Here is a 23,454-nt window from a genome sequence, read left to right as displayed (position 1 = left end):
AATAACGAAAAATATATTTTTATTTCAACAAACCGCATCAGCAGATTTCAAATTGTATATCAAGCTTCCAAATACGAGTCATGATTATTTCTAAAACTTGCCATTTAAAACTTCTTTTGAACGTAAAAATGAAAAAAGTTATAAAATCTCAGTTTATGTTTTGTTTTAAAAATGATGTGAATAAATCCGGGCTTTTTGCAACAAAATCTGGGAAACCGGGCCAGATCGGATGTACCTTAAATTTTGATTCAAATGTTCTAGCAAATCCGGGTAAATCCGGGCAACCTTAGATTGAAAAATTTTTCGTGATAGAATGGATAAGCATTCAAGGGAAATTATTTCAAATTTCTATTAGCAAACCTAAAAACTATTAGTTATTCAATAATATGAAAGCGATAAACTTTGCTAATAATACCAATGAAATCTTTAATAAGACTAACAAAACTTACAAAGCTCACATGGCCAAACATGGTCCAATTTGTTATGATGATGAACAAAAAGCTTTCAAAATTTCAAAAAGTCAAACGACTCATTTCGATTTATATATTTGAACCCGTGCAAGGCCGGGTAAAATCAGCTAGTATTAATTATAATTTTACCGCACGTTCTACTGTTTTTCGCGCAGTGTAGCGAAAATCAAGCTGAATAGGAAACGGAAAACTAAAACAAAACACCGTTATGCGCGAAGCGCGCAAAAGGTTCACGTAACGCCTCAGTATTCATTCGTTTTTATTCGCGTGATAGCGGGCGTGCGAAAAAAAAATTCAAAATACGCCGGTTTCTGGTCCCAATTAGTGATGTTTTCGTGAATTTTCGTGTCATAAAATTGGTACTTTAGGATAGCTGAAAAATGCCTCCACCAAACGTCGCTGCCGCAATCATCAAACTTGGTCAGCAAAAGAAAAACGATGAGATGAAGGAGATACTGGAAAGGATTCCGAACAAAGAGGTACCTATAACATTCCAATGTTTTTCTTGTTATGTTATCAGGATGAAAACTTTATTTAAAATTTTAAGTTAACGGACCTGGTGGTTTCCAATGTGGGGGACAACGATGGGTTCAACCTGTGGCACTTTGTCCACGTTGGGTTGGCCTATTCGAGCAAATGTCAAACCAAGCGGTTCCAAGTATCGCTGGCCGTTCTGCATCACCTGAACAAGAAGGAATTCCCAACGAAAACCGTTTTCGATATTGTGTCCCGATTGGTGCTGGAACTCCCAAAGTTTTCCGCCGAGCAGCTAGTCGAGACCATGGAATACTGTGTGGATTCGATACGAGCCGGGGATCCAAAGTGCTTGGGGTGGAAGGATATTTTCCCGGATGTGCTGAAACTGCTTCAGGAACAGGTTGGCAAGTTTAGCGCCAATGGGTTTATTCTGACCGGGGAAGAGTACCGCAAAAAAGTGCTGGATGATCTGCTCAAAATGAAGATACACAATGGAATTCTGACGCCCTACACGGCCATGTTTCGAGAGGTGACGTTGAGTCGAGATGAAACAGGACTAGTCGTTGGAAAAGTCTGTGACGCCATTCGCGGACTAGAACCACTGGAAATACCAACGCTCGCTTTTCAGCTGTTTCATCTTTGCCTGAAGTATCCGAATTTGCTGGTACTTCCGATTTATTCGCTACAGAAATATTTTCACAAGCACTATTACAAGAAGATGCTCTCGAATGAAGGCGGTGATAGTACGGATTTCGATAGCATCGGTGGGTAAACTTGATCTTGTAATTAAACTTTTAACAAACTTCTATAAAAAATTTAAATTCTTAAATTGCAGAACCACTGTCGGATAAAGAAGTACGCGAAGCGGAAGAAACCGTCCTCTACCACCTATCGAACGTTTCCGAATTTCGCTTGGACGAATCACAAGTAGTAGCTATGTTCAAAACGTTCCAAAGCATGCCAGAGTTTTTGCTGACTCCTTTTGTATTGAGTGCTCTGGTTGCCATGAGCAAGATCAATCGAACGCCGGACACAACAAAAGTTGTCTCTTCTCAAGTGATGACATTTTTGGTGCGTCTCATAAACGAGAACGAACTCGAGAAGGAACTCTGCCGGCGATCGGCTTGGTGTCGGGGCCGTATAGAAGCTGGTTCCGTACCGGACGTTGAGAGAATCTTATTTATTTTAACCGAACACAGCCAAGAAGGAATGGAAGTGGTTACGCCGGGTGTAATCCATCTGGCATTCGGACTGTTGATTGCCAAGAAGCAACCGAAATTGCACATGTTGGCTATTGCATTTTTGCAGAATTTTGTGAAGAAACGTTTCATCTTTGGAACTGGCATCGTGGCCAAACTGAAGCAGTACCTTTTCGCGGACCTGGAAGCGGTGCAGTTTTCCGAATGTTTGATCACGCTGAGCCTAACGAGCACGCTCACACTTTCGGAATGCAACTCTTCTATGAATTATATTTTAGAGTATCTACTGTTGGTAGGCTTTTTTTAAAATAAGTTTAATTTTATTTTTCAATAAAAAAAAAATCTTTTCTAGATTGACGGTCTCCATTCAATGAGGATCATGACATTTATCTTCCCGTTGATCCGGATTTCGCACAGAATTCGAGATGCGTTTATCGATGTACTGAGGAAAGCAATGCATCGCAGCGAAACCAACACCCGTATGATGGGAGTGTTTGGCTTCTGTGCCTTATTGAAACAACTCAAGAACAACAACTCACGGCGTACGGTTTTGAGTGCTTCGTTTGGGAACATGACTCAGCTGTCGATCAGTGGCATGTCTCTCATGTCACAATCGACACTAGGGCGAGCTGACAACCCGGATCTACACTTCGATATGTTGGCACTGGAGATTTTGGGCGTTCTCCGGGGATGCTTCACGCAATCGTTGGAAATCCGAGAGCTATTGTACGAAAGTTTAGGTCGGGCTGTAGAATTCAACGCTAAACTTTTACCGCACGTGCTGCAGTTTATTGATTGGCACTTTTGCGGTTACTTTAGTGAATCCTTGGACGGAGATTTGGAGATCGATTTCGAAAGATGTGTTCGTTATAAGGCAGACGCAAGCGAGGATTTGTCCGGGGGAGCCGAGCAGTCTTTGCAACAGCTGGAGGTTTTCGATAACATCGGCAAACTGACGACTTTTATGGTGCAGTGTTTAGTTTTATGTGACCAGCACGATGTTCAACACGACAACGATACCGTTAGAAAATTGCTGAAAGATATTGTCCAGAGAATCGATACCATTTCTTTGGATAAACTTGGCATTGTAAGTACCTAGTTTGAATTATGAATTGAAATTCATATTAATAAGTCATTTGTTTTCAAAAGATTGGCACCTTGGATCCAAAAACAGTCATAATTGGGTCTCACTATCTAAACGTTGTTGAAGCTGGTATGTCGTACTGCATTTGGACTGCCAAAACAGATAACGATCAACTGAAAAATCTATTAAAATTGTTCAAACATCACCAGAGCAGCTACGAAAAAATTAAGGTGAGAAAATCGTGTATTTTTCTTGAATTAATCATGAAAAAAAGCTAAGGGGTGTAAGGATATTCATATCTCGCTATGTTTCACAGAAAATGGAACCGAAAAAGGGCGGCAAAAAATCGAACAACGAAACAATAGCACCGACAGCAGGCGGAACCCATTCAGCAAAAGCGATGTCTTTCAAACCGGAAAATGTTTGGGATTTGTCAACCACTGAACGGCTGCTGAAGATTGTTTTCGAGTAAGATGGACTACCTTTAACGTGGAACGTTAACAACTTCAACTCTTATTTCCTTAATTTTTTTTAGCGATTCAAACGTTTACGGATCAGAGGAGCACCTGCAGAACCTTAGAACCAATTACGATTTCATTCGATTTGTGCTCAAAGTAGCCGCCGATAAGCTGGAAGCCCTGCGTAACACCCCAGAGTACTGGCAGATTAAGCACAGCAAACGGATATTCAATCACCTGTGCGAGTGCGCCAAAACTGTGTTTGATCGTTGCGTTCGTAAAACGAACGATCTTTGCACCAGTGGCAATAGTCAGGTGGCCTTGGTGGGAGGTGAAGCATTTAGGCAGGCGCTCCTGACAACACTGTCGATTTACGAGCGCAAGTTTTCCGATTTTCTCCGGATTATAAGCTGCACCCTTGGAGGAACATTCAAGTCTGACTTGCTAAACGGTTTGCATAATATCGTCGATAAATACTTTGAGGATGGCGCGGAATCTGAAGCCGTTGGTGAAAAAATTATACACAATCTGTTTCTTAGCTTGGAAATTCTGTATCAGTCAGAGGCTATGGAATTGGAACATCTGAATTGCGCATACAATTGGCTGCAGAACTTCTGTTCAAACACCAAGCTCAAACTAAAGTCCCTAGGAATTGTGCATCGGATTCTGTTTGAACTGCGGCTCAGAACACAGACTGGTGCCTATTTCGATACCGTCGCTATTTTAGTAGAGAAAAAGTTCGGACAGATAGAAGAAGATGAATTAGCGCCAGGGTTTTCTCTAAAATCAATCAGCTCTCTGACGGTTGAATCTGCACTTATAGCTTTGTGCAATGTAACGAAACAACAGTTGGACGATGTTGAACATTTCATTCTGCGCACCAACAGTGTTCTCGGTCGGTTGAAATCCTTTGGCTTAGGTGATAACGATGAATGTGAGTATTATTTTTAGAACAATCAATTTTCTTATAATATGATTTTAAAACATTTTCAGATCTACACCAACTTAAATCAATTGAACGATCCATGTGTTCCCAGTTGGTTCATATAATGTCGGTTGCGACACATCTAGCCAACACTCAACTTCCTCTCGGAACGTGCATGGATTCTTTACTGAAACTGCTCATCAGTATTTACTGTTGTTTGACAAATTTGACCAAACATTTTTTGGCACGTCATCCAGTCGTTCCCGTATCTCATGACTCGACCAAGTAAGTTGTTTTCAGACGTAGTCCAAACTTGATAGATGATTGATATTTTTTTCTAACAACAGGTTTAATTTGGTTATCAAATCTTCAAAACCTCTGGCTGTACGAATCTACAACCTATTTCCGTTTATCGAAGAAAATATCCTAGGTCAAGCCCAAGAACAGGACGAGGAAATCGACAATCCCAAAACAACCAACAATGCCAAGAAAAATCGCGAAAAAGTACTTCGTCAAACGAAGCTCATCCCAAAGGTTGTTTTCCGCATTGAAACGTTCAATAAATTCGTACTGTTGCTAAGCAAAAAGACCAAGAAAGATCTAACCTATCTGCTGCACATGGGAACGGTGCGGGACTTCCGCATCAAAGAACCAGCACTGGTTGAAGCCATCAAAAAAGTTTGCGACGGAAGACCTGACGATGTCAGTTCGGAATTCGGTGATCTTGCTGATCTAGACACACACGAAGAAGAAGAAATTGAACCGCTGGTGAGGCAATCTAGTTCGTCCGTTGCGCTCGGTACCGTAGAATCGGTTGGTGTAGAAGAATCGCAGATCGAAGAGCAAGAATCGAACAACGATCTTTCGGATGTTGGCAATGAAAACGTGGCTTTGAAAAACCTAGCGCTGCTGAATGCAAAAAGCAGAAAGCGCTCCAAGAAGAAACGAATCATCGAAGCAGCTAAGGAAGGCTCGGAAAACGTCTCCTCAGAGTCGAGACCCCCGGAGACTAAGAAGCGACGTTTGGTAAAGAAAAAAGGAGACTCGCCCAGAATTAACAAACAGGCACTGGAAGTGATAAATGCAGTTGCACCGGTTGTGGCGTCTACTTCGCGAACTTTGGGCCCAAGCCGACGAAGCAAGAAACTTTAACCTGTGGAGAATAAATCCTAGAATCTTAACCCAGTAATTTCTGAATAAATTACTGCAATTTACTATAATAGGTGAAGGTGATATTTAAATTTTATCACTGCCTTTACTATTAACGTATTTTTTTTCACCTGGAGGCAAACTAAAGGCAACCTAGGTTCGCTCTAACTGCTGTCATCGTGCTCATTTATTGCTCGAGAGGCAACCTAGGTTCGCTCGAAAAAGGGACGGAGTCGCCCTGAGAAAAAAGTCAGTTTTGCGAGAAGTTCACCAATACTCTCAACGTTGTTGTCAAAACATTAAACAGCTGTTTTTGGCTGAAAACAAAACAGTGTAATAATGAACGGGCAAATGATTATTGCCGCGATTTTGAACCTCTCAGCCAAGCAAAATCGTATTATCTGCAGTCCAGTGCAATCCGGACACAAAAAACGGCAATCCGGATGTGAAGAACCGAATGAAGAAATCCAGAAGGGAGAACAAAATGACAGCTGCATGTAAACATTGCGCTCGTTCTCACGCACACCTACGTATGGAATAACTCGAAACCCGAAACTTGCTTTTTTATTCTGACGGTTCTAGAGCCAAATCCGGAATCAAAAAAAAATACGCCATATGTCCAGTCTATTTCGGTTCGTGTCTTTGGTTCAACTAATATGATCAAAACTCTCAATTCACCACTGGATCTCTTATCAACTAATTAAATTTCAATTAATTTATTATCAATTGATATGGAGTACAACACTGGATAAAAAAAAGTCCCACGATTATGTTCAGTGTCAGATGAACTCCCTTCTTGAGTGTGAACCGGGCTGAATTTTTTGGGTTTTGTTGTGCTCGACCGTTTTCCCACCCACCCAACATAAAACTCCACCCACTCGCCTTCCACCCACAAAAGAAAACAACAAAAGAGGCGATCAACGAAAACGTAAACATTGCTTTTTAAGAGCAAGCAAAAGCAGCAAAATTTTCACTGTCAACATAACAAAATCAGCCGAGGTGGCGTGATATTACGTGTATTTATGTGGAGCATTTTTCATTCTTGTTTATCGCAAAAGTTTCACATTTCGCTTGCTAAAAATATGCCACTGTCCATTTCCGGGGGTGAACGGGCTGATAGTGAGTGAAAAAATCATGAACGCCTGGAAATCAATTGGTTTGTATTCGATAAACTAGTTTCTTTTGATTTGTTCATATCAAAGGTTTTCTTTGTGCACAATTAACTTCTAACGATAAGATAGTTCCAAGCTGTAACAAAGCGTTTTAGAGATGTGTGCGGTTCTGATAACTGATAAGGTTCTCTATTTTTGTGTTGCATACGAACACAGGCAGCCGATTGCCAATAGTTGCCAGCAAGTTGCGTTTCATTTCGGCAGCTGAAACAATTCCTGAACACCAGGATCAAGTACTTCAAAGACAACCAAAGGTAAAACTCAGTATCAATTACATAATTTTCATAAAAATCTTAACATCCCTTGCTTTTTCTAGCGCTCGAACCAATCCCAAACGCGACATGCTATTTTGGATCTCCGCCGGAAGGCCATTCCCATCGAACGACAACGGCAGGTTTTACATGATTTGGTCTCCAAGCTGGAGCAATCCCCATCGGAGAAGGCTTTTGCCATCGAGGAAGGAGCCATCGATTTACTACGAATACTTGAGCAGGGCACTGATCAGCAAATAGTGGAGCAAGCACGCCTCGGCTTGGCCCTTCTGGGTTACGTTCCTCCACCACCGGGCCCTGGTCTTCGAATTCTCAGCCTCGATGGAGGTGGAGTCCGGGGAATCATCATTATGGAGCTGTTGAGACGTCTTGAAAAGTTAACCGGCAAAAAGATATTTGACCTGTTCGATATGGTTTGTGGCGTATCGACTGGGGCCATTCTGGTGTGTGCTTTAGGTAAGTATGCTCAAGCTAATCGATAAACGATCTGTTTATTTAAAAAAAACGCAACTCTCATTTTCGTCCCACCACCCAAGCTGGCGAGAAAGAGCTCACCATGGACGAAGGCATTCGGCGGTACAAGAACATTAGCGTTGAAATGTTCCACAAACCGTCGACGCTGGACAAGATAACGGGAGCCTCCCGGCTGGTTTCAACGCACGCCTATTACGATGCCGAACTGTGGGAGACGCTGCTGAAGCGATACATCAGCCATGCTCGAATCATCGATACCTCCAAGTCGACCCATTGCCCAAAGGTAAGTTCTGTGCGTTTTTCTTGTCCGTTTTCGTGTTCCAATTATTTCTTTTCTTTTTCTGATACCCAATAGAATAAGTTTTTTTTAAATTATTATCAACGATTATATTTTAAATGTATGTTTAAGCTTGATTTTTTTAACTGACTTGAGCATGTCAACATTGAGGTCCTTTTAATTTGTATGAGAAACTGAAGGCGATTTTCGGAGGTGAACCATATCCACTATGAATAGGTATCGCCTGCATGTATGCAATCAATATGATTATTTTTCATGTGTTGGAGGAAATTCAGTGAATCGCAAATTTGAGATGCATATCTTTTAAATTATACTTACTAGTTAAATTGAACTTAAAAAATCATACATTTGGATACCAAATCAACAAGTGAAAATTGGTCATTCTTCGTCAGGCCTACGTGCTATCAACACGCTACTCTTAAAAGTAATAAATAAGTAGTAATTAATTTTTATTTTATTTACATAGTATACCGTCTCACGACATAACTCGACGAACATAATTCCTATTATTCACTCGATTCATAGCAACCGTTCTCCAATTTCTCGGGCACCCCACGTTCGCCAGATCACGCTCCACTTGGTCTAACCACCTCGCTCGTTGCGCCCCCGCTCGTCTTGTTCCTACCGAATTCGTAGCGAACACCTGTTTTGCAGGACAGTCGTCCGGCATTCTCAGTAGTAATTAGTTATCTACAAATCCAAGTATTGTTTCAATATATAAAGAAATACCATCAAGACGCCATTCACCGCCCAGACACCATTTACCGCCCAAAATCACCCTTTTGTGTGTATTTTGAAATAAACTGGAATGTTTTCTCCAAATATAAGACCTGTGTTCTGTGTCGGCATCATTGTTCGACCATTTCACTGAAAAAACATCACTTAATTATGCTAACTATAGCCAGAAATAAAATATTTGATTTTTCGTTTCCGGTCAAATTATTGAATTCGACGCCTGTTAGCGAACTAAGCATTACTGTACTCCTAGGGCAAAAAGGGTTTTTGTTTACTAGATAGTACCTATTGGACCTAAAATCGACTTGAAACGATAGTTTTATTTTCGTAGAATAGATTTGCATCAAAAAATTTTCGATTGTTTCAATAGTTGTTGTTTTTTGAAGCGTTTAGTGATGGGCGGTAATTGGTGTATAAAAAAAAGTGTGGGTTCCTAATGAACGGTCACGCACAATTTCTTTGTTTTTAACGCATGTATTGTGTCAAATGTGTAAATTGTAAGAAGCATTTAGTTTGATTATGTTAGAAAATGATGTTTTATCGCTGAAAGTAACCGGTTACTTGAGGTTGTTTGCCGGGAATCATCATTTTGTCAGCCAACGCACTTTGTTAAAATTTGTTCTAAATTTGCGGAAAATTTTTCACAAAATGTATTCTCTAAAGAGCCAAAATATGGTTTTGACATCTCGTTGTATAGAAAATACTAAAAAGAACAGTTTCCGTGTTGTTCAGATAGTTTTTCCTTAAGAAAACATTATCGATACCCGAAAAAGTCGAGTGGGCGGTAATAGGGCCAGTTGAAAACCCCAAAGTTTAGTTAATTATTTTGAAAAGCGTACATTTTTCGCATTCCACAAAATTTTTTATTTAAAGTAGAGCAGTTTTGGGATGTATTGGAAAAGAAAGCGAATAAAAATCTGCCGTCGTTTTTTTATTACACATGTTTGAAGTTGAAAAACCGCTTAACTGGGCGGTGAATGGCGTCTTGATGGTATTTTATTGGCGACGAGTAAATCACCCACGCAATCCAGATGGCAACAACTCAAGAAGTTTTCCAGACTATCATGTGACAGAATCAGCAAATGGCGGAGCAGAACGCTAGGCTCATGCAAATACTGGAGCGATTCGTCATTTAAGAAGGTTCCAGTTCTCCCAAGTCCAGCAGCCCGGAATTCATAATTGAATCTCTGGCCTCCAACATTCGTCAATTCATCTACAATCCGGAAAACGGTCTTGTTTTCGACCGTTGGTACCGGAAGTATGAAGATTTTTTTCTACGAAACGGCGCTAAATTGGACGATTCAGCAAAAGTTCGCCTTCTTCTTCGAAGCCTCAGCGTGAACGTCCATGAAAAGTACGCCAATTTCGTCCTTCCCAAGCACCCCCGTGAGTTTTCCTTCGAAGAAACGGTCACCAAACTCACGAACTCTTCAGTACCCGGATTTCGCTCTTCAGCAAACGCTACAAGTGTTTTCAACTGCGGAAAAACGATGCTGATCACCAAATCATCACGCTACGCTGGGATGGTGAACAAAGCCTGCGAGGATTTCGAATTGGCCAACTTAACGGCGGACCAATTCAAAAGCCTCATTTTCATCTGCGGTCTGCAATCAACGAAAGATGCAGACATACGAACGAGGCTACTGTCCAAATTGGAAGCAACAGGTCCGGAAGACGAATGTGTCTCGAAATTCTGGTCAAGGATGCTCAACGACTGCAAAATTTGAAGCACGACACGGCGATGGTTGAACAACATCAACAGGTGACTTCTGTCTGCACAGTCAAGCAGAAAAAGTTTCCAGTCAAACCATCTCGTTCACATTCAAAACCCATCAAGACTTCAACCAACCCAAAGACTCCATGCTGGCAGTGCGGCGGAATGCATTTTGTCCGGACACAAGGAAGGTTATTGTGATTGCTACAATCCGAAACCGCAATCAAAAGGCAAGGTTTTCAAGAAGCTATCAGTGAAAGGTGTTTTTGCTGAAAACAACATCAACTGCGTGTCCAGCCGGAAGTTTCTTACCGTTCTCATCGATGGTTCTGCAGCAACACTTCAGTTCGACACAGCAGCAGACATCACCATCATTTCGAAACATCAAAGGAGCAAGAAAGTCGGATCATCAGCACTTTCAGCAACAACACGCACCGCCACGACAGCTTCAGGTAAGCCCCTTCATATTCTGGGTGAGGCTCAAGCTGAAGTGACACTAGGAGACATCAAGAAAACAGCGATCTATTACGTTACCGACAATCGTCTGGACCTTTTGGTCTGGAATGGATTGACCTGTTTGAGCTTTGGGACAAACCATTATCAGCGATATGCAATCAAGTCCAACTCGAATCTTCAAACTTCATCCAGCGATACAAAGCTAAGTTTCCTGAGGTTTTCAAATCTACCCTGGGTCACTGTACGAAGACGAAGGTTCGATTGTACCTCAAGCCCAACGCTCAACCTGTTTTCAAGCCGAAACGTCCAGTGCCATTCACCTCCCTTGAGAAAATCGATTTTTAACTAGAACGCTTGCAGAAACTCTCAACATCATCGAGCCTGTGGAATTTTCCCAGTGGGCGGCTCCAATTGTGGCTGTCAAGAAACCAGGAGGACGAATCCGAATTTGTGCCGATTACTCAACCGGTTTGAACGCTGCATTGGAACCGAACAACTATCCCACTTCCAATTCCCGATGATATCTTCAGCAAGCAACGGATGCAGATTCTTCAGTATCATTGATCTCAGCGACGCATATTCGCAAGTTGAGGTTGACAACGATTCGAAGCAGCTTTTGACCATCAACACGCATCGTGGATTGTTCCGTTTCAACCGGCTCGCGCCTGTGGTCAAGTCAGCTCCGGGAGCCTTTCAGCAGCTGATGAACACCATGATAACCGGTCGGAAAGGTGTCGATTCTTTCCTGGACGATATTCTGGTCTACAGCCGAAACGAAGAGGAACATCGGAGCATTCTGGATGGATTGTTTATGCGATTGCAGGACTACGGTTTCCACCTGAGAGAGGAAAAATGCAATCTCATGCAGCGGTAAATTCGATACCTTGGGCACATTTTCAACGCTTCAGGTCTTCGTCCCGATCCAACCGATGTGAGTACCCTTCGTTCTTTTCTTGGTGCAATGAATTTTTATGCGAAGTTTGTGCGCGAAATGCACACGCTACGCCGACCGCTTGATGTTCTGCTGAAACAAGATGTCAGATTTGAGTGGAATCAAGATTGCCAGAGGTCTTTCCGACGGTTCAAAGAAGTTCTACAGTCCGACTTGATGCTCACTCACTACGATCCTAACCTTGAAATCATCGTAGCAGCAGACGCATCTTAAACTTGAATCGGAGCTTGCATCCTTCACAAATTCCCAAACGGTGCATTCAAAGCTGTTGCTCATGCTTCTCGATCTCTCACTCAAGCCGAGAGACAGTATGGGCAAATCGAAAAGGAAGGACTCGCTTTGGTATTCGCAGTGACCAAATTTCATCGAATGCTCCTTGGTCGCAGGTTCCTGTTGCAAACGGATCACCAACCCCTTTTCCGAATATTTGATTCCAAGAAAGGCATTCCAGTTCACACGGCAAACAGACTGCAGCGGTGGGCTCTAGCACTGCTATGCTACGATTTTGAGATTCAGTACGTGTCCACATCTCAGTTTGGCTACGCAGACGTCCTTTCCCGCCTTATCGACAAACACTCAAAACCAGTCGAAGAGTTTTTCATTGCATCGGTCCAGCTAGAAGAAGATGTGGAGATTCCGCTTCAAGAAGTCATCAGTTCGGTTCCCATCACATTCAAAATGGTAACCAACGCAACACTGAAGTGCCACGTTCTTCAGCAAGTCAGTCAATTCATCGAAAACGGTTGACCATCAAACATCTACGAAATTGTTAACCCAGCAGTGATGCTCTCGCAATCATCAAGAACTGCATCATGATGTCGAATCGGTTAGTCATCCCAGAATTCTACCATCAACGGATTCTGAAGCAACTTCATCGAGGTCATCCGGGAATGGAACGGATGAAAGCCCTAGCCCGAAGTCACGTTTACTGGCCAAAATCGACGACGACATCTCAACGTTTGTAAGGAAATGTGAAATGTGTGCTGTTCATGCCAAATCCCCACCGAAGACTCCTCCTCAACCGTGGCCAGCAACACAATTCAAAGGTCTCAACTTCCTGGTTGTGGTGGATGCCCATTCAAGATGGCCCGAGATCTGCACAATAAAATCAGCATAAAATCAGCAATTCATTTCGAAACAATTCAAAAAAATTTCAGCCGGAGGAACGGTATTCAATATCTGCGGATTTTGCCTTATCATCCACAATCAAACGGTCAGGCTGAAAGGTTCGTGGATTCCCTCAAGAGAACTTTGCTGAAAGTCAACGACTGGTAAAACATCCAGAATCACTTCAAACGTTCCTGCAAGTTTACCGATCAACTCCAAGCTGTGTCCTGAATAGTTCCACTCCAGCTGAGCTCATGATTGGCAGGAAAATCAGAACTATTCTGAATCAGACCAATCAGACCAACAGAGACATTCGAAAGCAGACCAGGAACCACGACCACACAAACTAACAACTGGTGCTGCGGTGTATGCCAAACTATATCGCAACAATTCGTTTTGGAAGTGGGTTTATGGAAAGATTCTTGAAGTGATTGGCCAAAGTAAACTTCAACATCCTATTGGAAGAGCATCATGGCAGGAGGAAGCTGATACGTTCACACGTCGACCAGGTCAAGCTTCGGTATCCGGGCGATGCAAGTACTTCGGAGAGACAGCCTACACCATTAAACATATTGGTCGATATGTTTGGACTTCAAGCCCGGTCAAGCCAACCATCTTGAACATCAAATGTTCCAGAACCTAAAGAAGATGATCCACAACCACCAGCCGGAGAATCAACTTTGGACGATGTCGATGTTAGCATTGAAGACCAAAACAATTCTTTTGTTTCCCTCGAAGATGAATCAACACCTAGACGTCCCCAGAGGAACATCAGGCTGCCTGAGAGATTGAACTCTCTCCTGGTGTCCTGGAAATAAGGAGGGAGATATGTTACCACAGTAGGCATCGACTTATGCTACCGTGGATACCAAATCAACAAGTGAAAATTGGTGATTCTTCGCCAGGCCCACGTGCTATCAATACGTTACTGAATTGTTCTCTTTAAAGTAATAAATAAGTAATTAGTTATCTACAAATCCAAGTATTGTTTCAATATATGAAGAAATACTTTATTTTGTTTATAGAAAATGCTATTTTTAAAGCAGCAAAAAAAAAATCCACAAATAATTAACAAAATTATGAAGAGATTATTCACCGTAATTTATGTTTTTTATGTTGTTTGAACTGAAACACATTAACATATTAATACATAACATATTAAAAAACAAATGACTCGATGTGTCCATCTTCGTTCTCTTCAGGGGAGATCTGAATCTTGGGCATACCTTCGCAATTTAAGTCTCTTGACATTGAAGCTCACACCTTAGAGATGGAAGCCTTCAGAGAATAGACACTTGGGTGAAAGTATAAATTGTCCGTTAGCTTCGCCTTATAGATTTTATATTAAACTGATAACGGTCCCGTCAATGGGCATCGCACGGCGTGCACAACTTAAGGATGTGATATGGTAGCCAACTGGAAGCGAACCAGTTGGGCCAAGAAAAAAAGATATTCTTGTGTCGTTAGAGTAGTCGGTGGTTCTGACTGGAGAGTTCCAACAGGGTCGAGCTCTAAAACCAGAATTGATTGTTTTATTGATTCCTTCAGTTTATATAGTCTTCTTCAGTTTTACAAATTGTATGGTCAACAAAAATGAGTTTATAGTAAATCCTTTTGGGGGAGTGAAACGATCCGTACGTGAATTGGAAACGTCTGAGAGCACGACAATCAGCTGCTTGTTTTCAATTTAGACATAAATTGCTTTGAGCGCTCAATTTACAGTGCTTTAATTCGTTGTGTGAATGACGCTCTGCCTTTGCCTTATGATATATTTAAGGCATTTATGATCAATCGTTACATGAAAGAATTCGAAATATTCGCTCCCTTATCCAGCCTCTGAATTGATTTAACTGGATACATCTTCACTTTCGTGTTGACCAATTCTACCACTTTAACAGTGCGTGCAGACCATGGCCTATGACGACCCAGCTTCCGTATACATGGTCCATCAAGGAGAGAACCTTACCATTTTATGGCATCCGCGACTTTATATCAACGTTGCAGTTGGCGGACAGCTAGATATTGAAAAACTTATCCGATAAAACTTTGTTTGATACTCTTGGGCTCGAAATCGCGGACACCGACTCAGGATGCAACTGAGCTCACAAAAAATATACAGATCGTCAAATACAATCCAAAACAGACCTCTAAAAATTTTTGATTTTTCATGGGTCATACTGTAGTTGTAGGTGTAGTGTAGAATATGATGATATACGCAACGTTCATAACATTTGACATTTGACTGAGCATTTTGAACAACTCTTCCGAGTCACAGTAGCGATGGCCAACAGAACCCATACAGCTCGAAGCGCTAACAATAAGTCGCATTAATGAAATAGAAACTGCATTAAATGACATGAATTCCAACGAAGCGCCTGGGATCGATTGCATCCTTGCTGAAGTGCTTTAACCCGACCCTGCCTTGTCAGCACAAATTTTTAACCGGCTTTTCGCTAACATCTGGGATACTGCAACTGCAACATTCCCGGTCGACTGGATGCAGGGTATCCTCGTTAAGGTCCCGAAGAAAGGAGACCTGACAGAGTGCGGTAACTGGCGAGGCATAACGTTGATCTGTATAACTCTCAAAGTACTCTGCAAAGTGATCGTGAACAGGATCCAGGAGAACATCAACGCTACACTTCGACGGCAACAAGCTGGATTCCAATCCGGACGATCATGTGTGGACCACATCACAACGCTTCGAACGGGAACAAATCAACGAATCCCAGGACTCCCTTCTGCTGGTGTTCGTTGATTTCGAAAAGAGCATTTGACCGACTGAACCACGAAAACATCTGGGCTGCTCTTAGACGACGAGGAGTCCCAGAGAAGCTTGTCCATCCCAAGCTCCAACGCAGTAGATCTCAAAGTCAATGTCGGAAAGACCAAGTTGATGGATACCTCAACGAACGAAAATCCGAGTATTCAACTCAAATATCAAATCATTATTGCTGTACGGGTACGAAACTTGGTGCACATATGCGGTAACGACGCGAATACTGCAAGTATTTTTAAATCGCTGCCTACGGAATATCATCCGAGCTGGCAGCCTGGATCTCAAACGTAACATCGCCTGTGTCATCAGAGAGTGATAGAAATCGAGATTGTGCAGTGTAAGTGGAAATGTATTGGAACCTGGCGAAAAGGTGTAAACGAGATTTGCACAGAGGCGCTTGAGTGGAATCTAGAAGGACATCGAAGGATAGGCAGACTCAGAAGCTCGTGGCGTTGGTTTTGTTTTTATTCGAAATAAAAAAACCAATACAGCATACCTACATACACAATAATTTCCCTACAAAACTCGGGGGAAATCATGTTGTTTGACCGTAAGAACAAATATCAGCCAAATATATGCTGATTTGGGCCAATATATAGGTACCTCCTTGATTTTTAGCTTTTTGATTTGCTGAAAATCTTGCCAAAATTTAAGTAAGTGGGAATCCTTTTGTAGGATATTGAGATTTAATTTTTCAAAAATAATTTTGTTACAAGAAATACAAATGAGCTTTGATATCATTACAAATGACAACTTCTTCTCCATTGACAATTTCAGGTATGTTGCGTCTCCACCACAATCTGTGATAAATACATCGACGCCCATGTGTTCCGGAATTACGCGTTCCCACTGAATGTGCAGTCCGTCTATCAGGGCAGTCACAACGCCCGGCTATGGGAAGTGGTGCGGGCATCCTCGGCTGCTCCAGCCTATTTCGGGGACTTCCAGCTGGAGGGTCAACTGCACCAGGACGGCGGAGTCTTGTACAACAACCCAACGACGGTGGCCATCCACGAGGCCAAATGTCTGTGGCCAAACGAGCGGATCCAGTGTGTGGTTTCGTTTGGTACCGGTCGAACCCGAAACCGGGAGTGGTTCGATGGGCAGAAAATAGTTAGTCGAAAGGTGCTGGACCAGGTCGCTCTTTCCAGTTCCTGGAAGACCAAGTTCTTGCGCATCCTAGATTCCGCAACCGACACCGAAGGTAATATTTCAACCTTAATCTTTCATAAACCCTGATCAATCGTTGTCCTTTCCAGCAACTCACACCATCCTCAGTGATTTGCTGCCTCCAGGGCGTTACTTCCGCTTCAACCCGTACCTTACCGAATTCCTATCGATGGTGGAGGTCCGTCCGGAGAAGATTGCCCAGCTCGAGCAGGACACGGCCGAGTACTTTAAACGTAACGAGGACAAATTCGAACTGGTTGCGGACCTGTTGACCCAGGGCCGTGGAGTGGTCCAAAAGACGATCGATATCGCACGAGACACCTTCAGATAGAGCCGCCCCTGATCTCTGCCTTCCTCTGTTTCTAGTCAGGAAAACGAGATTTGAACTAGTAATTATCTTCTATGTTTTAAACAGTCAGTTTACCAGAAATGTCGACAGGTATTACGTTGAGTGTATTTAGATATAATCTTTAACTTTTGAATAACGTGACGCTCGAAGAGGAATAAGTTAAGCATAACATTGGAATATTTTTAAAGTATGACTATCGCTGTTGTTGTATATGTATATTCAACCACTTATTTGTTTGACGAAGTTTATGGAAAATTTGTGAACTTTTTCTTTAATTCACATAGTTTTTTACTCAGGAATACATCAATCCAACAAACCCAATGTTGTTGAAAAAACGTGCAGCATTTTCATTAATCTGAAGAAAAAAAAAGTGTTATTTGTTTCTAATGGACAACTACTAACTGAGAACACAACTTGTTATAAGTTTAACAGTTTATTAACTAATGGATAAAGTTTACAACCTAGTGCTTGCTTTTATAGTGAGTCGAGAAAGACATGATTGCTATGATAAATTCAAATTCAAATTAAGATTGCTGTGATCGGTTTTCGTCTCAACTTCAACACTCCTCCTAGACGAAAGCAATCAGACCAATCTCCTTAGCTAAATAGTCTATTCTAATACCCGGTAAGGGTTTCGTCAAAATATCTGCTATCATGTTTTCTGATGGACAGTAGATACATGATATTTCGCCTTGCTTCATCTGGTCCCTGGTGAAATGAATTCGAGCAGCAATGTGCTTAGTCCTGCTGCTAAATTTTTCCGACTCGATGATCTTCAAGGCGCTTTGATTATCACCAAATATCGAGACAGCTTTCACCTCCTCGTTCAAATCGCTCATCAGTTGCATCAGCCACAATGCTTCCTGTGTAGCCTGCGAGAGAGCGATGAATTCCGCTTCAGCCGTCGAGAGGGAAACACAGGTTTGTTTTCGGTACGCCCAGCTCACCGTTCCACCATGCACCATGAATACAAAGCCGCTGTTGGACTTTCGATCGTCTCGATTCTCGGCCCAATCTGCATCCGTGTAGCCGACAACACCTTCTGGTCCACTGCAGTTGGATAAACGAAGTCGGTATTGAATCGTCCCTTTCAAATACCTCACCAAACGTTTTAGCTCGTTCCAGTCGACTTGGGATGGGCTACTTGTTTTCCGGCTCAGGATCGAAACAGCAGTCGCAATGTCCGGACGACTATTGACCGCGACGTAGAGAAGCTTACCAATAAGCTTCTGGTACTCCTTGTTGTCCGGAAGTGGGTCACCTTTATTCGCCTGCTTGACGTAGCCTGGATCAAGTGGAACCTTGGACACCTTCGCATCGCCTAAACCACTATCGACAATAACCTCGTTGATGTACCGACGCTGATTCAGAAAATAATCTCCGCCTTTCTTTTCTATTTCTAGACCTAGGAAATAGTGAATATCACCCAGAGCGCACACTTCGAAGGACTTCTGAAGTATTCCGATTAGAACGTCGATCATCTCAGCATCTTGGCTTGCCACCACCAGGTCGTCCACGTACACCAGAACGTAGCACCAAAGCTTGTTGTGGCACTTCCGGTACAAGCATGGATCCGATTTGCACCGTTGATAGCCAGATTTCTCCAAAACATCGTGCAGCTTCTGATTCCAGGAACGAGCCGCCTGCTTCAGTCCGTACAGGCTTTTCTGGAGACGACAGACCTTGCCTTCGCTGCCCTTCACGGTGTACCCACACGGCTGCTTCATAAACAACTCCTCCTCAAGGTCACCGTAGAGAAAAGCCGTTTTGATGTCGAATTGTTTCACTGTCATGTTTCGTCTCGCTGCCACCGCCATCAACGTACGGAACGTATTTTGCCGGACCACCGGCGCGAAGACCTCTTCATAGTCCGTACCAAATTGCTGACTAAAGCCCTGCACAACAAGACGCGCCTTGTACCGGATGACGTTTCCAGCTGCATCTCGTTTCACCGCATAGACCCACTTACAGCCGATCGCTTTTCGGCCAGGTGGTAGGTCAACCAACGCCCAGGTGCCATTCGTTCGGATGGATGCCAGTTCTTCATCCATAGCCATCTTCCAGTTCGCAGCATACGGTGAGGCCAACGCTTCTTTGTAGGTCTTAGGTGCCTCACACTGCTCCAGAGTTCGCCCAGAAACAGCAGCTGTGCCACTGAAGCCAGCTTCTGGCTCACTGTTGGTAGCACCAGCGCTCGGAACAATCGGTTGGTTCTGTGAAGAATGGGAAACGAAAATACCTTTGCCCTTCATTTGATAATCTGCATACTTGCCTGGAAGTCTGTGCTCCCGACCGCTGCGCCTCAACACCTGTGACCAAGGTGGATTTGAGTTGTTTTGCGGAGGGAGCACGGTCACATCAGTTACGGTGTCAGTTGAAGTATTTCCATCTGCAGATTCGTAATCGGTTTCTTCAACATCGCTAACCGAAACGACATCATCGTCCGGTTCACCAACGACAGCAACATCATCAGCATCGCCCTGGTCTTCGGAAAAAGTTACTGGGATAACTGGAACGCTTGAACCCTCGTTGCTCGTCGTAGGATTTGTTATTGGATTATCAGGAACGCTTGAACCCTCGTTGATAAAGGACACCTCTCTGCTTTTCTCGATGCACCTCGTTTTCACATCGACAATTCGGAAGCCCTTGCCCCCAACAAGGATGCACTCACGTGATTTCGGGTCCCACTTCTTGCGCTTTTGTTTCGGTACCTGCACCATTGCCTTCGTACCAAAGACTCTCACGTGCGATAGATCAGGTTTCCTGCCACTCCATGCCTCTTCCGGTGTCAAATCATGGCCTCGAGTGGGAGACCTATTGATGAGGTAAACCGCCGTCGACACTGCTTCGGCCCAAAACTTCTTGTCAAGATTTGCCTCGTACAACATACACCTGGCTCGTTCAACTATGGTTCTGTTCGCTCTTTCGGCAAGCCCGTTCTGCTCAGGAGTATAGTCGTTCGTTGTCTGATGACGTACACCCAAACCTTTCAGATACTGCTGGAACGCGGTGTTGGTGTATTCGTTGCCGTTATCGGTCCTCAAAATTTTCATTTTTCGACCGCACTGCCGTTCTGCCATCGAATGAAACGCCTTGAAACACTTCAGCACCTCGTCAGCCGATTTCGTTTTAAGAAAATAAACGAAAATCCGCCGAGACTTGTCATCGATGAATGTGATGTAGTATCGGTTTCCTCCTAGAGAACACTCTTCCATCGGACCGCCGATGTCCGAATGAATCACCTCCAGCAACTTTTGCGCCCTCGAACCTTGCTTGCTGAATGGGAGCTTTGTCTGTTTCCCTTTAGCACACGTGGCACAGTCACCGAAATCACCTGGCTCAAGCACCACACCATCTACAACACCGTTGGCCAATTTCTTCACGTTGGCCACTCCGAGTTGACCCATTCGCTTATGCCACGTTTCCAACGACACTTTCGAAGCACCAACCATCGCCACACCAGAAACATCATGCTGGTCCAACTTGAATAATTCGTTCTTGATGCTTCCGGTTGCCACAAGCTGTTTGTCCTGGTTCAAAATTCGACACCCTTCGTTGTTGAACGTCACCGAATAACCACGTTTCACAATTTGCACAACAGACAGCAAATTCGCCGATAGTTCTGGAATGAACTGGACATCATGGACCGGAACCGCAGTTCGTTTCTCTTGACACCTCGGGTAGAGTTTCGTCGTTCCGCTCGCCTTGATTTGCATCGAACCGTTATTAGCTGCAACCACCGTCCCGTGAGAGCTTCGCACTTCTTCCAACACCTCCATGCTGTTCGTCATGTGCCTCGTTGCGCCCGAGTCAAGGTACCAACCACGTGTCTTTTCCAGGGGGAAAGCAGACAGCACCGTACAAAACGCCTCGCCGCTTTTCTTCGTAGCAGGACAGAATTTTGCAATATGGCCTACTTTATTGCAACGATGACACTTTAACTTGGAATGCGTATTTTTCTGTTTGGCGTTGACATGGTAACCGTTTTTCTTGTCGAAACGTCCCTTGGCTACCAGCGCTGTTTTGTTCCCTGGCAACGACTCCTCCTGCAGCAAAATGGTCTTGATCGAATCTCCGGTTATCGGTGTTCCGGAATTTTTCAATGCCATGACCATTGGTTGAAAACTTTCCGGCAAACCAGCCAGCAACAGCACACCGCCCAGCAAACATGAAATCGCATTACAAATGATGACTCAAGTCATTAAAAACGTTACTGCGAATCGTATTTCTAACTTACGCAAATAAAATGTCGTAAAAATCGTTACTCGAAGTCGTATTAAATGGTTTAAATCGGATATGATAAAAAATCCGCCATGTTTGCAGATTTTGAAGACGATTTCGTTCCTTTTTTTCTCTCGCGTGGGTCAAAAGAGAGAATAGCTTTGTTGTTCTCTTTGCGACCAGCATTGCAACCAGATTGCTAAAAATCAGATGGTTTATTTGCAAGAATTGCCCAATGACAGAGGCAGCAAATATTGTCGCTGGCAACAGTTCGCATGCGTTGAGAGAAAAAAAACTTGTGCTCTCTTGCATTCTTTCAGTATGTATGAATATGGTGTCGAAATCGTATACTCTTATCGCTTTAGCCAGAAGTTGAAAATTTGTATGTATAATGCCTCCACTTTGGTAGGTAAATGCTGTTTTTTCGTGTTTCATACGATCATTCTATAATGTATATGAAACGTATAATAAAATTGTTGAGAAATATACCTACAAAAATGTTTGCTGGGCGACAAACCTCTCCGGAATGGGGAAACCAATTTCGGTCAATTGGTGACACGTGGATATCATCTGGTTGGCGTAATTTTCCATCGTACCGCAGCTTTCCAGATCGGTCCGAATCAGCTTGTACAGCAATCCCACTTCCCTCGTGAGACCTGTTTCCTCGAAAGCATCACAAAGCTTCATCCACACCTCCCGAGCTGTGGCTGCTTCCCGCACGTGGTAATAATTCACGGGTGCCAAGAACAAGATAATTTTGCCTCGGGCTTTCCTGTCCTTCATCGAGTCAACCGCTTCCACTGTCCCATCCGGTTCCGCTTTCGGTTCCACCGCTTCCCATAGGTCCTCGACTTCCAAGTAAGTTTGAACTGCAAACTTCCAAGTGGTCCAATTCTCCCGTCCTACTAGACGCTCGATTCCAGGATTCGCGTTCGTGGCCATTGCTTCAAATTACTGGGCCCATAACCTAATGGACAACTACTAACTGAGAACACAACTTGTTATAAGTTTAACAGTTTATTAACTAATGGATAAAGTTTACAATCTAGTGCTTGCTTTTAAAGTGAGTCGAGAAAGACATGATTGCTATGATAAATTCAAATTCAAATTAAGATTGCTGTGATCGGTTTTCGTCTCAACTTCAACAGTTTCTCTATATTGGTTAAAAACAAAAAAGGAGTTTTGCTTCAGAAAAAAACATCATATGTTCCATAATTTCTTCAGAGCCCAAGGCCAGGCAGATAAACTCAGTGTATCGGAAACTTTTTTCACAGCACATGTGAATCCGTTCTCTGTGTCTAGATGAAATCCGCTCTTCTAATATGTGTATTGGAAATCAAGGCTAAAACAGCTAAACGAAATAAACATAACTCTGTAAAAAAGCTGATGTGTTTACTTTTTTCTTTTGCGCGCCGAATGCTGACCGAAATTGGGAACGCATTACGAGATAGCCTGGAACAAGAAGCTTCGCAGTCAATTAGTAAGTTGATTTATTGCGGTAAGTAAGTTGATAGTTAATATTTGTTAATGTTGGGTAGTTAAAATATTTCTATCACTTTTGCTGGAGAAAAATCCTTGATTATCTCACTGAATTCTGAACCTAAAATCTGAGTTGATATTTTGAAATCTGAATTTGAATTCTGAACCTGAATTCGGGATTCGGAACCACAATTCTGAATTCTGATTTCCTAATTAAATTTTGAATTCAGATTCAGATTTGAATTCTGAACCAGATGTCTTGATTCTGATTTCCTAATTGAGTTTTGAATGCAGATTCAGCTCAGGCTCTGAGTCTGAATTCTGAATTAACCGGAGTTTGGAATTCATATTTCTGAATATGAGATCTAAATTCTAAACTCTTATTCCTTAAACTGTAAACGGGATCTGATGAGAAGAAATGTGAAAATTGACAAGAATGAGTATAATAACAAAAATAACAACATTTACACCAAAAAAACGGAGAATTACTAAAATTACAGAAAGACCAAAAGAA

The 23,454-nt window shown here is 42.8% G+C and overlaps 2 protein-coding genes across 2 annotated transcripts; both read left to right on the top strand.

The window, feature by feature from the left end:
• Positions 1–850: 850 nt before the first annotated feature.
• Positions 851–5,791, top strand: LOC129759974 (Fanconi anemia group I protein-like). The gene is made up of 9 exons (XM_055757554.1): positions 851–949; positions 1,018–1,711; positions 1,783–2,438; positions 2,499–3,233; positions 3,296–3,460; positions 3,547–3,698; positions 3,766–4,622; positions 4,682–4,898; positions 4,961–5,791. Exons 1-9 carry the CDS (start codon positions 851–853, stop codon positions 5,763–5,765), a joined length of 4,380 nt encoding a protein of 1,459 aa, XP_055613529.1. The 3' UTR covers positions 5,766–5,791.
• Positions 5,792–6,725: 934 nt separating this feature from the next.
• Positions 6,726–22,818, top strand: LOC129759972 (calcium-independent phospholipase A2-gamma-like). The gene is made up of 6 exons (XM_055757552.1): positions 6,726–6,918; positions 7,091–7,188; positions 7,251–7,662; positions 7,743–7,963; positions 16,499–16,925; positions 16,981–22,818. The coding sequence occupies exons 1-6, from the start codon at positions 6,897–6,899 to the stop codon at positions 17,220–17,222; spliced, it is 1,422 nt and encodes a 473-aa protein (XP_055613527.1). The 5' UTR covers positions 6,726–6,896; the 3' UTR covers positions 17,223–22,818.
• The last annotated feature ends 636 nt before the right edge of the window (positions 22,819–23,454 follow it).

Source organism: Uranotaenia lowii, unplaced genomic scaffold (genome assembly GCF_029784155.1).
Source record: "Uranotaenia lowii strain MFRU-FL unplaced genomic scaffold, ASM2978415v1 HiC_scaffold_351, whole genome shotgun sequence".
NCBI lineage: Eukaryota > Metazoa > Arthropoda > Insecta > Diptera > Culicidae > Uranotaenia > Uranotaenia lowii.
This window is presented reverse-complemented; position numbering and strand designations above follow the sequence as displayed.

Excerpts from the sequence above, each read along its gene's own strand:
- LOC129759974 (XM_055757554.1), top strand. The coding sequence starts at position 851 with ATGCCTCCACCAAACGTCGCTGCCGCAATCATCAAACTTGGTCAGCAA. Across the intron at positions 950-1,017 it reads AAAGGATTCCGAACAAAGAG|TTAACGGACCTGGTGGTTTC; the intron begins GTACCTATAACA and ends TAAAATTTTAAG. Across the intron at positions 3,234-3,295 it reads CTTTGGATAAACTTGGCATT|ATTGGCACCTTGGATCCAAA; the intron begins GTAAGTACCTAG and ends TGTTTTCAAAAG.
- LOC129759972 (XM_055757552.1), top strand. The coding sequence starts at position 6,897 with ATGAACGCCTGGAAATCAATTG. Across the intron at positions 7,189-7,250 it reads TACTTCAAAGACAACCAAAG|CGCTCGAACCAATCCCAAAC; the intron begins GTAAAACTCAGT and ends TGCTTTTTCTAG. Across the intron at positions 16,926-16,980 it reads TTCCGCAACCGACACCGAAG|CAACTCACACCATCCTCAGT; the intron begins GTAATATTTCAA and ends TGTCCTTTCCAG.